This window comes from Oryctolagus cuniculus, chromosome 16 (assembly GCF_964237555.1).
Source record: "Oryctolagus cuniculus chromosome 16, mOryCun1.1, whole genome shotgun sequence".
Lineage (NCBI taxonomy): Eukaryota > Metazoa > Chordata > Mammalia > Lagomorpha > Leporidae > Oryctolagus > Oryctolagus cuniculus.
The window spans coordinates 33,761,953-33,777,919 of NC_091447.1; the positions used below are offsets into that span (position 1 = coordinate 33,761,953).

The window sequence follows — 15,967 nt, forward strand, 5'->3', positions numbered from 1 at the left end:
TTATGAGCAGAAACTTGGCATATACCACATTTGGTCGAAGCAACATCACCAGTGATAATGTGCATTGACATTATGTATGTCCTGATCACAGGCAATAAGAAGGGCACTTCTCTTTAGTGACATTCCTCCCCCAAAGCCCTAACTCCAGTCTAATCATGAGAAAATTCATATAAACCCAAATTAAGGAACATTCTACAAAATACCTGAGCAACACTCCTCAAAAATATCAGAATCATGAAAAATGTGGAATAAATGAGATGGCGTCACAGGTTAGAGACATGATAAGAAATGCAGCATAATATCCTAGATTAGATACTGCAATAGAGAATGGTATGAGTGGAAACTGATAAAATCTGAACAGAGTCCTTAGTTTATTTAACAGGATAATTCTAAGGTCAATTTTTTAGTCCTTTTTAAAGATTTATTTTATTTGTTTGGAAGAATGACAGTCACTCTTCAAATACCCCAACAGCCAAGGGTGGGCCAGGCTGAAGTGAGGAGCCTGGAATTCCATCTCTCTTTCCAGTGTAGGTGGTAGGTACTCAAGTAGTTGGGCCACAATCTGCTGGTTTTCCAGGCATATTAACAGGGAGGTGGAATTGATGCAGAGCAAAGGTGACTCAAACCGGCGCTCTGATTTGGGATGCAAGCATCTCAGGTGGTAGCTTAACCTACTGTGCCAGAACGTGGGCCTCTCATTTCTTATTTTTAATAAGACTTTTATGGTTTTATACTATGTTGATATTTGTAGACGATGGATAAGTGGTATAATTTATTTGTATTATTTTTAAACTTTTATATAAATCTATTTTAAACTATTTAGCACAAAATAAAATTAAAATTAGTTTTGAAATTAATATGCTATAAATTAAACTGGCCAGTGCAATAGAATAGAATGGCAAAACTTAGCTGGAGGTCAGTGTCTGAATAGCTGATGAATTTGAGCTGAGCTCTAAATGAGAATGAGGCAGTCAGGAAATGATATAGGGGTAAAGCATTCCTGGTAGAACAGCAAATGCATACGTCTTTTTTTTTTTTTTTTAATACCTATGTCTTTAGATTGGTATTTAAGTAGCAATTCAAGGAACTGAAAGAGAGAAACGCGTTGGCATGAACAGAGTGAGTGAGTTGTAGATGAGAGGTAAGAAAAGGACAGTGTTGGGGGTGGCGCTATGGAGTAGCGTGTTAAGCCATGGCCTGCAGCATTGGCATCCCATTTGGGTACTGGTTTTAGTCCCAGCTGCCCACTTCCATCCCAGCTCCCTGTTGATGGCCTGGGAAAAGCAGTGGAAGGTGGCCAAGTTCATGGTGGCTGCACCATTTTGCAATTCCACCAGCAATGAATGTGCATCCCTGTTGTACACCTGCTCACCAGCACTTGATGTTAGTGGTTTTCTTATTTTGCAATACAGATAAACATTTAGAAAACAATGGGAGCTAGGATTGTTTTTGAAATATTGTACCTTATTTTTATTTTATCTCATCCTTCAAAGGGAAAAGTTTATTACTGAACAAAACAAAACAAACTGGGGCAAATGCTGTGGTGTAGTAGGTTAAGCTTCCACCTATGGTGCCAGCATCCAATATGGGTGCTGGTTTGTGACCCATCTGCCCCTTCTCTGATCCAGTCCTCTGCTTATGGCCTGGTAAAGCAGTGGAAGATGACTCACGTGGGAGATCCAGAAGAAGCTCCTGGCTCTTGGCCTGGGATCTGCCCAGCTCCTGCCATTGAGGCCATTTGGGAAGTGAACCAGCAGATGGAAGACCTTGCTCTCTGCCTCGCCCTCTCTCTGTCTATAATTCTGCCTCTCAAATACACACACACACACACACACACAAAAAAAAATTAAAAAAAAGCCAAGGAAGTCTCAGCTTGAATTAAAACATATTTCTCCAAGGAATTGCCATCCTGGATATAGGTGGATTTACATCTTTATGCTCAGCTGAGTCAATACACACATCTTTATGTTTTGCAGTGATTCCTGAGGCAAAATTACACCCATCTGGCCCTGGGGAAATTGAAATTGGAGGTGCCTGTGTTGGTAAGTATCACATTTTGCTTTTTTTTTTTTTTTTTTTTTTTTGACAGGCAGAGTGGACAGTGAGAGAGACATAGAGAAAGGTCTTTCTTTGCCATTGGTTCACCCTCCAATGGCCGCCACGGCTGGTGCGCCACACTGATCCAAAGGCAGGAGCCAGGTGCTTCTCCTGGTCTCCCATGGGGTGCAGGGCCCAAGCACTTGGGCCATCCTCCACTGCACTCTCTGGCCACAGCAGAGAGCTGGCCTGGAAGAGGGGCAACCAGGACAGAATCCAGAGCCCCGACCGGGACTAGAACCCGGTGTGCCGGCGCCGCAAGGTGAAGGATTAGCCTATTGAACCGCGGCGCTGGCCCACATTTTGCTTTTGAATAATATATTTATCAACTAATAATTTCAATAAGTATTTATGTTCTGTGGCTTTAAATGTTGAACTATGTTGATATTTGTTAAAGCCACAGTCTGGTAGATACAAAAAGTAAACAAAAATTACTTTGTTGTACCTTTGGGAAATAGTCCTGGAGTTGGCAGAATGGTAAACAGATTGGGTAAGCATGCAAGGTATGATTTTTCATGAGAAAATTTGGTGATTTATCTCAACGTCATAAAAAATCCATATGTATTTTTACCTTGTAATTCGTCTTCCAAAAGTATGTCTTAGAGAACTGTATAAGGCAGCATATATGCCAAATATTTATGGCAGCATTTTCCTAGTAATGTTTGAAAAAAATCACCTACAGATTTCCAATAACTGCTGGCTGATTGCTTCAGTGTTTCTAATGTGTAAACAAGGACAAAATGGTCTAGAAACACCATTTAAATATAATAGTACAGTCTTTGAAATCAGTAGTCATGGTATATTGTTGATAGAAATCTGTGCATCTCAGTCTCATTTTTGTCTTGTAGAAGGATTGCATTTTTACTAGCTCTTGCAAAGTAAACACTAAGGATGGTAGTAGTGTACAATTTTTTTTTCTCCTTTCAATCTATATTTTTCATTTCCTATCTGGTTTAATGTTTTAAAGTTATTCCAAATATTAAGCCTCCCTACTATATATTCTTGAAATAAACCACTCTAAATAAATGACTAGGTAATAAATATATGACATCTACCTATAGAATGATCAGAAATTAAAATTATTGATTGAAACAATAGACTTTTTATAGGGCCTGCTAGCCAAATATGATATTCTAAAATGAACGAGGTACTGTTAATATATAATTAACAAAGGTGCCTTATGAAATAAGCTATATGAGATAAGTCAGGATATGTCATATAATCTTCAGATACTAGGTCTAAAATTAATACACTTCATCTTTTTAAAGGACTATTATAGGAGTGGCATTTATCCTAATGGTTAAGATTCTCATCCCAAATCTGAGTGCCTGGGTTCAATTCTTGGCTTTGGCTCCTGACTCTAGATTCCTGCTAACACAGATCCTGGGAGGCGACAGTCCAATTGGGTCCTTGCCACCCACTTGAGATGCCTGGACTGAGTTCCCAAATCCCAGCTTTGGCCCAGATCAGCAATGGCCAACGCAGATATTTGGAGAGTGAATCATTGAATGAGTGTGTCCTTCTCTCTCTCTCTCCCCCTCTCTCCTTCTGTCTATCTCTATCTCCCTTTCTTTCTTTCTTTCTTTCTTTCTTTCTTTCTTTCTTTCTTTCTTTCTTTCTTTCTTTCTTTCTTTCTTTCTTTCTTCTTTTTTGACAGGCAGAGTTAGTGAGAGAGAGAGACAGAGAGAAAGGTCTTCCTTTCTCTGTTGGTTCACCCCCAAAGTGGCCACTACAGCTGGTGCATTGTGGCCAGCATGCTGCACTGATCTGAAGCCAGGAGCCAGGTGCTTCCTCCTGGTCTCCCATGCAGGTGCAGGGCCCAAGAACCTGAGCCATCCTCCACTGCCCTCCCAGGCCACAGCAGAGAGCTAGAATGGAAGAGGAGCAAGCAGGACAGAATCCGGCGCCCCAACCAGGACTAGAACCTGGGGTGCCGGTGCTGCAGGTGGAGGATTAGCCTAGTAAGCCACGGCGCCGGCCTCTATCTCCCCTTCTAAAATAAATAGCATTTTAAAAAATGTACTATACTGATTTTCAGAATAATTCATCCTGAGTTGCTTTTTCATGCCCTATTCCAGTTGCTAATGTATTTCCAACCACCTTTCCTAGTATTCTTTAAACAAGCTATTGTTACATCGGAACCTAATTAGGCTCTATGATTTAAGTTCTTTTTTTTTTTTTTAAGATTTATTTATTTATTTACTTGAGAGGCAGAGTTAAAGACAAAGGGAGGGAGAGACAGAGAGAGAGGTCTTCCATCTGCTAGTTCACTCCACAAATGGCTTCAACAGCAGCAGCTGAGCCAGTCCACGGCTAGGAGCTAGGAGCTTCTTCTGGATCTTCCATGTGGGTACAGAGACCCAAGCACTTGGGCCATTTCCCACTGATTTCCCAGGACATCAGCAGGGAGTTGGATCAGAAGTGGAGCAGCCGGGATTCGAACTGGCATCCATATAGGGTGCCAGTACCGCAGGCGCAGGCTTAATCTACCACAGCATAGCACAGGCCCCATGATTTAAGTTCTTAAAAGAATAAAACAATATCCATTAATAACAGTAGCATTATATATAAGATATAATTATTTAGCCTTTCTGAAAAATAGTTATATGACTTTTGTATGCATATGTATTATATAGTAAAATCCTTTTTTTCCCTTGAATAAACTAATAATTTCCAGCTACTTGTTGTATTCAAATGTTTATGCAATTAATTGGAAAAATATGCTGTACAAAGTTGTACACAATTTGGACAAATTAAACTGGAATGAAAGTATTGAAGCCAAATCCCCAGATTGGGGCTGGTGCTGTGGTGCAAGGGATTAAGCTGCTGCCTATAGCACCAACATTCCTATGAGCGGTGGTTAAAGTCCCAGCTGCTCCACTTCAGATCCAGCTCCCTGCTAATACGCCTGGAAAAACAGCGGAAGATGGCCCAAGTCCTTGGGCCCTTGCCACCCACATGAGAGACCTGGAAGAAGCTCCTAGCCTCTGCCTGGCCCAGCCCCAGCTGTTGCGGCTATTTGGAGAGTGAACCAGTAGGTGGAAGATCTCTCTCTCTTTCTCTCTCTTTCTCTCGCTCTGTAATGCTGCTTTCAAATAAATAAATATTTTTTAAAAAGTTAGCAGTTGAAGTTTCATTGTAAAATAGAAAGCAATTACAACTTAGTAATCTAATTTAGAATTGACACTGATAACAGTTGTGATTTTCAAGCAAAAATAATTTATTGATGTCAAAATCTTTTTCTTAAAATATGTTTTAGCAAATTTTCTTTGGTCTACATTATTGCAAGCAATGATCAGTCCACCCACATAGTTGATTCTATTTAAAATATTGTTTTAGTTCTTCCAATCCAGCTCTCTGCTGTGGCCTGGGATAGCAGTAGAAGATGGCCCAAGCCATTGGGCTCCTGCACCCATGTGGGAGACCTGGAGGAGGCTTTTGGCTACTGGCTTCGGCCTGGCCTGGCTCCAGCCGTTGCAGCCAATTGGGGAGTGAACCATCAGGTGGAAGACACCTCTCTCTCTGCCTCTCCTCTGTGTGTGTGTAATTCTGACTTTCAAATAAATAAATAAATCTTTTAAAAAAACTGTATATCTCAGTAGCTAGTAGAGAGGAAGAAAAAAAAATATTGTTTTAGAAATTTTAATTGCCATGACTTATTTCAGTCATTTTCCTCTATTATCCCTAAAAATATTTTCCATGTATAACTTTTCTCTGTGTGGAAATAAATTCAAGTTTCTTTTACCTAGTTTCCTTAAGGATAAATTTTTAGTCACATGTATAACTTTTAAAAATCAAATATAAATTTAGATGTAATGTGTATTGCCTTCAAATTTCAGTACATTAACTTGGCCTAAAATTTAGTAAGATGTTTGTTATTTAGATTAATTTGAAAGCAATTAATTTGGCATCAGGTCTTTGGAATGTGTGATAAAATAACACTTATATATCTACATTTTCCACACAGAGGAGACCTTAAGTTAAAGTCTTCCAAAATTTTCAAGAATCTAGATGGTGGGAGTGAAAGATTAGTTTTGTGATTGTCATAATATTATCATGAAAATAATAGGAAAAAATACTTGTGCATTTTAAAACTTTAAAAAAATTTTTCATTCGTGTATTTTCTCTTTTCCAAAATAAAACAAGACAAACACGTATTTAGAAACCTTTCAGATCCCCATATTTAATTTTGCAAATACCTAGAATTAGAAATTGTAAAATCTTTGAATTCCTGCAGGAATCTGCAAATAATTTTTTTTTCAGTTTTCTGAGGTTAAAAATAAGACTGGTGTTTAGTGCTTAATATATTTTGCTGTCCCACAATAAACAGCTCTTTTAACTCAGAGTAATGAGGAGCTGAATTATAAGAACAAAATTATCAGATTAAAATAGTCACTTGGATTTACATTATAATGGTTTTTCTGTATAACAAGGAATTATGGATAAAACTTTAATGTGTTTTTTATGTCTTTTAGAAAAGATAGTTGCTTTAAAGACTATAAATTATTGTGCTTTCAAGAGCTAGACTTTCCAAAGGCAACTGTTCTGCATGTATTAATATGAATTTGAGGTGCCAAGTTGTTCTGCCGTCATCTGTATTTACGCAATTATGGATCAGATGTGAATGAGCTGCTTTCCTGACTGCTAGAAAACAATCATTTATTTCCTAAATGTATTTTATTTTTGCTTCAGATACATTCCAGAGTCTCTGTGTACTTTCTGTAAGCTCCTCCCTGGTCTTTATTGGAGCTCAAATAAACTCCTACTTTTTCTCCTGTCAGCTGCAGCCCTCATTGCCACTTCCGTCTCCAGGAAGGCTGAAGGTTGTGGTGGAATTGATTGAGTCCAGGCTTTTCTGTAGGTGTGCTTTTGATGTTTCTCCCACGAAGAGCTCAGTGGGATTTCTTGTAGCTTGGACCGGGCTGTATTCTCAGGAAATCAAGGAGGAGCTGAAACGGGAAGCCACAGTTCAGGCATTCTCTCTCTTAGAACTTGATGGCATAAATCTCAGACTTGGAGATAGGGTATGTTCAAAAATTAGATTTTCTTTTCTTTTATTGGATGTGTTATTTTTTAAAACGTCATATCCTGAGAGTAGATTTTGTCCCCAGAATATAAAACCCTGATATTTTTCTCTTTCTTTTTTTCCTCCTTGGAAGCTGTGTTAATTCTAGTGCTAACTGGATGAATCAATAATCTTGGTTATTATATATGAATATCTTCTTTTACAATTTGCTGATTATTATTGATGAATCTTTATAACTGTACAGTATGTATCCTTCAGGTTTTAAAATTATATATATTATTGTTGAAAACAGTTTTAACTTTTTCTAGTTATAATAATATTTTCATCCACTTTTAAATACATGTTAAATAAAAAGCCTACTACATTGTAGTTGATGTTGAGATTTGAATAAGTACTATGTATCATGATGGACTTTTTTCAGATTTCAAGCAAGGATTTGGTTCTTTCATCTCTTTTGCACTAATTTCCAAGAATTAAAGTTAATGTTAAGGCTAATAATTTGCATGCATTGTCTCCATGATTTCATTGCTAAATGATTGTCTAGTAACTGTATTCATAGATATTCTGTAGTGCTTCTGTCTTCTTCTTGGAGAAACCACATATGCAAAGTTTAGTCAGTGAAAGCAAAGAATTTTTTGTAGGCATCAAGGTAGGTAGCAGTTGAGTTGTATCAGAAAGATGATTCCTTTAGAACTATGTTTTCTGAATGTTGATGCATCAACGGTAGTTCTTGGATCTCATCACATATTGAATCAGAAGATTGACACCCAAGAGTCTGTGTTTTTGAAGGATAACCCCAATAGTTTTAAGGCACAACAAAATTTAAGGACCCCTGCTAATGAACTGAAGTTGGGATGTACTTGTGACTTTTTAAAGAAATTGTTATAACTAGAAGGAAACAAAAGCTCTGTTCCTATAATTCATCCCATCATACCACTAAAAGTTAGCCTATCAGTGTTTATTGTGCATTTTGGAAGCTGGGTATGAACCCAAGGATTGGAGCCCCTGAATAGAGTTGAATTGGCCCACTGTTCTGGCTTTGTGGACTGCAAAGACTGAGCTAAGTAAACAGGGCAGTATATTTGGTTATTGCTGGTAGTACTGGTAGAACTGATGAACTACTTCAGCAGAGAAGCAGAGGTCCCAGAGAATCCAGCAGTAGTAGAAGGAGTAGGGAGAATGTCAAGAGGTCCAGACAGCAAACAGGATGCCACAGGGAGGTCTCACTCACAGGACTGAAATCCAGCTGGACTTATTCTTACTTCAAGGACAAGATGAGATAACTGATAGATTGTGAGACCAGGAATCAGGACCAGAATAAAACCTATTCCTGGGTGAGGCCTGTGCACTCGTAGTAGGGATACTGAGAAGAAGTGAGAAGAGTAGATTTAATTGTCAGAGTAGCATAACCACAGGAGTTAGGGGAAGCAGAGCTCAGACCACGGGAACTCAGGAATCTTTGATGTACTTTGGCATACACCCAGCAGACAACCCCCACGGCCAGTGGTCAGCCCCAAGCTACTGTTTCTTATTAGGCTAAGAGGAAGAATGCTCAGGACTAAAAAACATCTGTTTTGTGAGCTAGCCAAAACTTGAGGCTACATTAAAAATCCCTGCCTCAAAAAAAATGGCCTGGGAATAGGACTAGGACCAGTCCTGAGTAGCAGCAGGACTCATTAAGTCCAAGTGTGGAAAGCAGAGGCTGATGAATAACCTGTGGATTGAGATAATTGAGTGGTAATAATCACTTGATTCATATATGCTAAAACTTGCATTTATAATAAGATGGTAAGTATAAATCCTGAGGAAAAACCAGACTCCCCCATTGATGCTTCAGTAAACATTAGCAAACAAATGGAAAAAAGTAAAAAGCCAAAAGTCTTCTTTCTCCTCCCTTCTCCAATGTCCACCACGGAACCAGGTTGACAAGCGGCCTGGCCGTGATGTGCCCCACCTGTTGGAACCAGACCGAGTCCAGACTCAGAGCAGTACAGCAGCTCTATGGACTCCTAACTGTGTGCTGCTTATATTTTAGTGTGTTTGGTTTTAGCTGTTCCTGTTCAGTTAAAAAAAAATCCAGTGCTTAAGTTGCTACCAGCTCACCTAACATAAGAAGAGATACTGAAAAAAATGTGTTTTAAAATTATACCTTAAAAATAAATTCTGTTTTAACTCAACTGTGTTACCTATTTTCTTAAACCAGTTGCAACCTGAATTGAGCGCTATATAAGAAGATGGGAGAGAATACCAGTTAGAGAGCACAATTCCAGTCATTTGTTCTGGACTCAGTGGACTTGATCAAGATTGAAAAATGTCATTAAAACTAAAAACCGTTGATCAAGGTCGTATATTGACTTATTTTATTTCCTTATTAGATTTCAAATGATACTTTTATTTTTCCATAGAGAAAAATCACTAGAATGAATTCCTGTAAACTATATTGCATGTTTATATTAAATTATAGCTCAATTATATTAATAATACTGGGCCAAATTGATGATTGTTACCTTTATTCTTTCTGGGCTCAAAGTAGGAATAAAATATTAACATTGAATAACGTCCTCTTAATTGTCATCTTTCTCCTTTTCTTTCTCCTCCCCAAGCTTTCCACCTCCTCACCCTCCTACTTTCTGCCTTGTTTTCAGATAGAGGGACACACTTCTGTTTAAGATTTTCCAAATCATGCCCAAAGAAGGAGATGTGATAACTGATGCGAAAAGCTTATGAAACATGGACCTCATAGTATATTCTTTTAAGAATTTATGTTATTTATTTGAAAGGCAGAGTTAGAGGGAGAGACAGACAGATCTTCCATCTGCTAGTTCACTCCCCAAATGCCCACAATAGCCAGCATTGGGTCAAACCGAAGCCAGGATCCAGGAACTCCATCTTTCTGTCGCATGTGGGTGCAGGGACCCAAGCATTTGAGCCATACTTCTCTGCTTCTCCAAGTGCATTAGCAGGGAGCTGTATCGAAAGTGGAGCAGCCAAGACTCTACCTGGCACCCATATCAGGTGCCAGTGCCACAGGCTGTGGCTTAATCCACTATGCCATGTTGCCGGCCCCATCATACTGTGTTCTTTATGTGTCTCCCTGAATATAAGCTTATTTGGGAATCTTTTGTCTTAAAATTATTTTATGTAAATGATTTATTATTTCATATAAATATGATTCATGACCACATATACGTCACAGTCACGGCCATGCAGAGGGGATGGAAATCCTCTCACAGAACAAGACAGACCGTGGGAAAACATTCCATGGACAGCAGTGATGGAGCTGATTGAGTCCTTTCCCCCCAAGCCTCTGATTTAGAGATCAGAGCAAGTAAGAGAGATATAAATAACGTGTAACCTGTAAGAGAAATTACAGTTCTGTTACATATCACATGCCTTTTCATCATGGGCAGGACATTACATTTTATTTCATGAATTTATTTATTTATTTCACTGAACACAAGGTATCTTAGTCTTCATGTCCATATTACACCTGAGTAAATCAGAAAAATGAGGATTAGAAAACCAGTAGTGAGAGGAGCCTCATAGGAGTGATGCACCCAAGAAAGGAGGTGGATAGGAGATAGGAGGAGGAATTAAGAGATCATCCCAAGGCACTTGACAGTAAACAGTCTTAGAAAATATCCATTTCTTCACTCATATTTCACCAACACTATTTTGAATTATAGCCCAGGAATAAGAAATCACACCACTGTCTGCTACGGATGAAATTCTACAAGAAGTGCATTATGCAAATATTACTGTAGTTTATGAGAATAGAAAGAGGCTGCTATTGATATTTTTCAAAAAAATCAGGTAAAGATTTTCTTCAATTACAAGTAAACTTTAAAATGTATTTGCATGCTCTAAACTCTTCAAGCAAGGCAAGTGTTCCTATAATAATATAAAAAATGCCCTACATTTTAGAAGTTTGCATGCTCTTCTTCTCTGTCAGTAAAAGTAGCTTCTTTTGTTCTGGAGAAGGTTTTCTGCATTTCATTCTGGATATTCACTGCCAAGTTTATTTTCATCAAATCTCTACTTTCATAGAGAGTAAATAGGTATCTCTTGTGTATTTCTGCACACTATACTGTTTTTCCACAGGTTTAAGGGAAATTTGACTCTCTTAGTGTAGACCCGAGGAAAATGAAATCATGGCCTGTCTCTAAGCCAGAAATAGTACGTGTTCACTCAATGAGCTGGTTAAGAGTTAGGGCATTTCTATTGTTTTTATGTACCTAGGGAAAGTACGTATTTTCTAGCAAAATTATATGACAAATAAAGCTCTTCAGGAATTTTGGATCTAGTGAAGTGTACCTATATCTGACCAATGTAACTTAATGCTCAAAAAATCTGTATGTGAAAAAAGGAGATAGGAAACTTTTAGCAACTTCCTTATCCCTTCTTGGCTCTCAGGAGGACTTTGTAAACATTAACTTGATGTAAAGCTTACTTCCTTTGCCAGTGTTTTGGAAATATATTTATTTTGTTTAGTTGTAAGAATTTCTGGTACAATTTCCTCCTTCTCTGTTACTATTTCTTCTCCAAATTGTTTTTCTTATTCTTTGTTCATAGGCAAGGGAACATCTCAAAATTCTGCATATATTGGGATATGTTTTAGGTGAAAGAATATAGTATATTACTGGTGTGAGATCACCTTCACTGATTTTGATTTTTCTATTTTTTGGGATGATGAACTTTAAATGAATAATTAACAGCTATTACTGTTATTCAACAATGGATGGAATAGGGATACATGCCCTAAGCAAAACTGTAGAAATAGCAGGTAGCTTCAGCAGTTTTGGTTTAACTTAGTGAGCAAATGCAACCATATTTTTTAAGAAAGAAAATAATTTTAGAATAATCTTCTAATTTATATTTCATGTTAATAAGTTATTACAGCTTTCACTGTTATATTTCCTTTGGAAATTTTTCAACATATTTTTTCATTAAAATAGGTAAAGTGTACCTTGGCTTCAATTTGGCCCTGTCTTCTTGCCACGTGGACCTTCTCCAGAATGCTTCCTGTTCTAATGGCACCGGTAGCCGTGCCTTTGTGTCCTGCACTGCTCTAACAGATTTTTCTGGAGATGGAGATAGAGTCACAAACATAGTAGTGCAGCCAACAGCTCATGAGGACTTCCTGCGGAACGGCTACATTCCTGACAAAAATATCTGTACAGTTTTATCCTTAAAGATATGTGTATTTTATCACTATATCTTTATTTAAAATTATGAGTTTTTTCACTTTTAAATAATTCAGTTTTCAATAACTGTGAAAAAGTGGTAATTAATTTACAATTATTGAGATTGCCAAGAAATTTATCATACATATCACTAATAATTAATGGTAATATTTACCAAATAAACCTCTTTGTTTTTAAGATCAGAGTAAAGAATGTCCCAACTGCTTACTGCTGTTCATTTACTGACCCACATATAATTAGATTTGATGGCAGGTAACTTCTTGAAAGACTTGTCTTTTGGTAGCTTTGATTTTGGTTTTGTGGTTGGTATTTTATTATTTTAATACTTTCTTTATTTGAAAGACGGGGAGAGAGAGGGAGAGGGAGTGGGAGAGGGAGAGGGAGAGGGAGAGGGAGAGGGAGAGGGAGAGGGAGAGGGAGAGAGATATCTTCTATCCACTGGTTCTCTCACCAAATGGCTGCAAAAGCCAGGGCTGAACCAGGCAAGAGTGAGGAGCCAGGAACTCCACTGGGTCCCTGACATGGCTGGCATGGGCTCAAGCACCTGGACCGTCTTCCTTTGTTTTCCCCGGTGCTTTAGCAGGGAGCTGGATCAGAAGTGGAACAGCAGGGTCCAGTCAGTGCCCAATATGGATATCAGTATTACAAGCAGAAACTTACCCCACTGAGCCACAGCAGCATACTATAATATCTGTTTTAAAATGCAAACTGTTTAGTAATTTCTTAGTCACAACCACTGAAAAATTAGAAAGGAAGGCATATGTGGCCGTCACTGGCTTTTCTCAAAATACTAGTTTGTGCAGAATATTTTTGTCTTAAAATCTCATCCTTGCTAAAAACATGGACTGGTTTTATAGCTACATTTGTAAAAATGAAGGATAGGAAAAAGCAGAAATTTATTTTTGCTTAATAGTTTATTTTTTAATAATGATTAAGCTGTTTATTATAGTGATTTTTAGTATGTTGCATTTCTATGTAATAATAAAAAAACTTTTTAGGTTTAGGCAAAATTATTAAACTAAAAAATTGGTATTACTAGGGCCGGCACTGTGGTATAGGAAGTAAAGCTGCCACCTGCAGTGCCAGCATCCCATATGGGCGCTGGTTCAAGTCCCAGCTGCTCCACTTCTGATCTAGCTCTCTGCTGTGGCCTGGGAAAGAAGTAGGTGGTCCGTGTCCTTGGGCCCCTGCACCCATGTGAGAGATCTAGAAGAAACTCCTGGCTCCTGGCTTCAGATCGGCACAGCTCTGGCCATTGCGGCCATCTGGGGAGTGAACCATTGGATAGAAGACTTCTCTCTCTCTCTCTCTCTCTCTCTCTCTCTCTCTCTCTCTCTGCCTCTGCCTCTCTGTAACCCTGCCTTCCAAATAAATAAATAAATCTTTTTAAAAAAATTGGTATTACTTTTAAAAACTAATCACTCTTAGTTTATGACAAGAATACTCATAAACTGTTGTAACTATCATGATTACCTGGATATTTCCCTATCAAATATAAAGTAAAATAGGCAGAATGATCAAAAAGTAATCTAAGCCAGCGCCACGGCTCACTAGGCTAATCCTCCACCTTGCGGCGCTGGCACACCGGGTTCTAGTCGCGTTTGGGGCACCGGATTCTGTCCCGGTTGCCCCTCTTCCAGGCCAGCTCTCTGCTGTGGCCTGGGAGTGCAGTGGAGGATGGCCCAGGTCCTTGGGCCCTGCACCCGCATGGGAGACCAGGATAAGCACCTGGCTCCTGCCATCGGATCAGCACGTTGCGCCGGCCGCAGCGTGCTGGCCGCGGCGGCCATTGGAGGGTGAACCAATGGCAAAGGAAGACCTTTCTCTCTGTCTCTCTCTCTCACTGTCCACTCTGCCTGTTAAAAAAAAAAAAAAAAAGTAGTCTAAGCTGCCATGCTGTTAATATCTGCATAGAAATATTTGTATTCTTCTGAGGGATCCATCCTCCCTTAAGCAAAATGATAAGAATACCTCATTTTATTGAGCCAAAATTGTCTGCCTGATGCAAAGTAGTCTGTGGGTTTTTTTTTTTTTTTTAACTTTAATGTGATCATTTTCAGTGAAATTGTACTCAGTATGTGCGAATAGGTAGAGAACCTCTCCAGTGAAAATGGTATTCCAGTGGTTGGAACAAATATTGAAGTGTTGGAAGAATTGGTTCCATAAAAAAGATCTTTTATGGTTGTAGCTAAAGGCTTACAAGTGGTGATGAATTTAATCAACTTATTTTAACCAGATCAGCTGTGCAGCAGCAAGGTGATAAGCCATGGTCTAAGACTAAGTGAAGTGGGTATGGTAATAAACAAAGCAAACTCCTGCCTCTGTGAGCTGACCTTTGAACCAACACAATCAGTAGATAAAATCAGTAGATTATGGGCTGTGAAGAAAACTAATCAGAGTAGAAGAGGAAGGCTGGAAGGAGGGGTTTCAATTTATATGAAAATAGAGGGGTGATGAAAGGACATTAAGTGAAGGTGACATTGAAAGAAATGCTTGAATAAAGTCCAGTGAACTTGGGCCTGCAAATATGGAAAGACTGTTCTGCAAAACTGCCCTGCCCAGGAGTGCAGGGAACTGCAGAGGTGAGAGGGAAGAAATGATTAGTGAGGGAGGTTGGGGGATTTAATGCCATTTTATTTCATTCAGTGCCTAATGTTGTGGGAAGCCATGAGATTGGAAGCCATTGGAAATCTCAATTTCTCATTCTGGCATCAAGATGTATGGAATGCCTGTAAATGAATTTAATAAACATTTTTGGTTTGTAACATGCTATTGTGATATTTCATGTAGATTCTTAATGTGATTGTCTTCTGTTAATGATAGGTTATATGAAAATTTCAAGACCGGAACATTTGTGCTTTATAAGAGTATGTCACATGATTTTGAAGTCCACATACGTCAGTGGGACTGTGGAAGCTTGCACTATCCTGTGTCATGTAACTGCGGGTTTGTTGCCAAGGAAGAAGGTGATGTGGTTACCTTGGATATGTGCAGTGGTCACCTGTACAAATCACACTGTATTTGTTTGTAAAGAGCCAAGATGGAGCCAGCAATATCAAGATAACTGAATCTTACTTAGGAACAAAAGTCACAGTATGCATGAATTTTAATATTAGATATATTTTCATCTCTTTAATTTGTATGAGCTCCTATCATCTATTAAAATAGGAGCTATGATTTGTCAACATTACTTCATTCTAGAAGTAACATTTAGATTAACTCTGATCTTAGAGGGAATAAAATTTTGTTCATCTATGATGCACACATTGACACAACAAAGTTAAAACTCAAATTTAATCTCCCTTATTTAAAGATTTCAGTATGATGAATTAGGTAATTATTCATAAAAGTTTGACAATGTTTAATAAATGGTTTGTTAGGCAGAGATGACAGGAAATAATTAAAAATAAATTATTCAAGAATAGGTAATACATTTTTGAAATGAATAAATGCAGCACAATATAACTTTAGGAAAGAGCTGATAAATATGTGGAGAGACTTTAATGTCAAGAAACACCCAAGGTTATATATTCACTAATATTTTTTAAAGATTGTATTTCATATCTGTGAGCTGTTTGTATCTTAAGGTCCTATTCATCTTCCTCTCATCTTTCAAATAAGTAAATTTCAGATAACTCAA

The 15,967-nt window shown here is 38.2% G+C and overlaps 1 protein-coding gene across 1 annotated transcript in view; it reads left to right on the plus strand.

Annotated features, from left to right (window-relative positions):
- Positions 1 to 6,214: 6,214 nt before the first annotated feature.
- Positions 6,215 to 15,967, plus strand: part of VWDE (von Willebrand factor D and EGF domains) — a 52,819-nt gene continuing 43,066 nt past the window's right edge. Inside the window, 4 exon segments of the mRNA XM_070059783.1 lie at positions 6,215 to 7,121; positions 7,683 to 7,772; positions 9,327 to 9,465; positions 12,079 to 12,291. Coding sequence (XP_069915884.1) covers positions 6,768 to 7,121; positions 7,683 to 7,772; positions 9,327 to 9,465; positions 12,079 to 12,291 — 796 coding nt within the window. The 5' untranslated portion in view covers positions 6,215 to 6,767.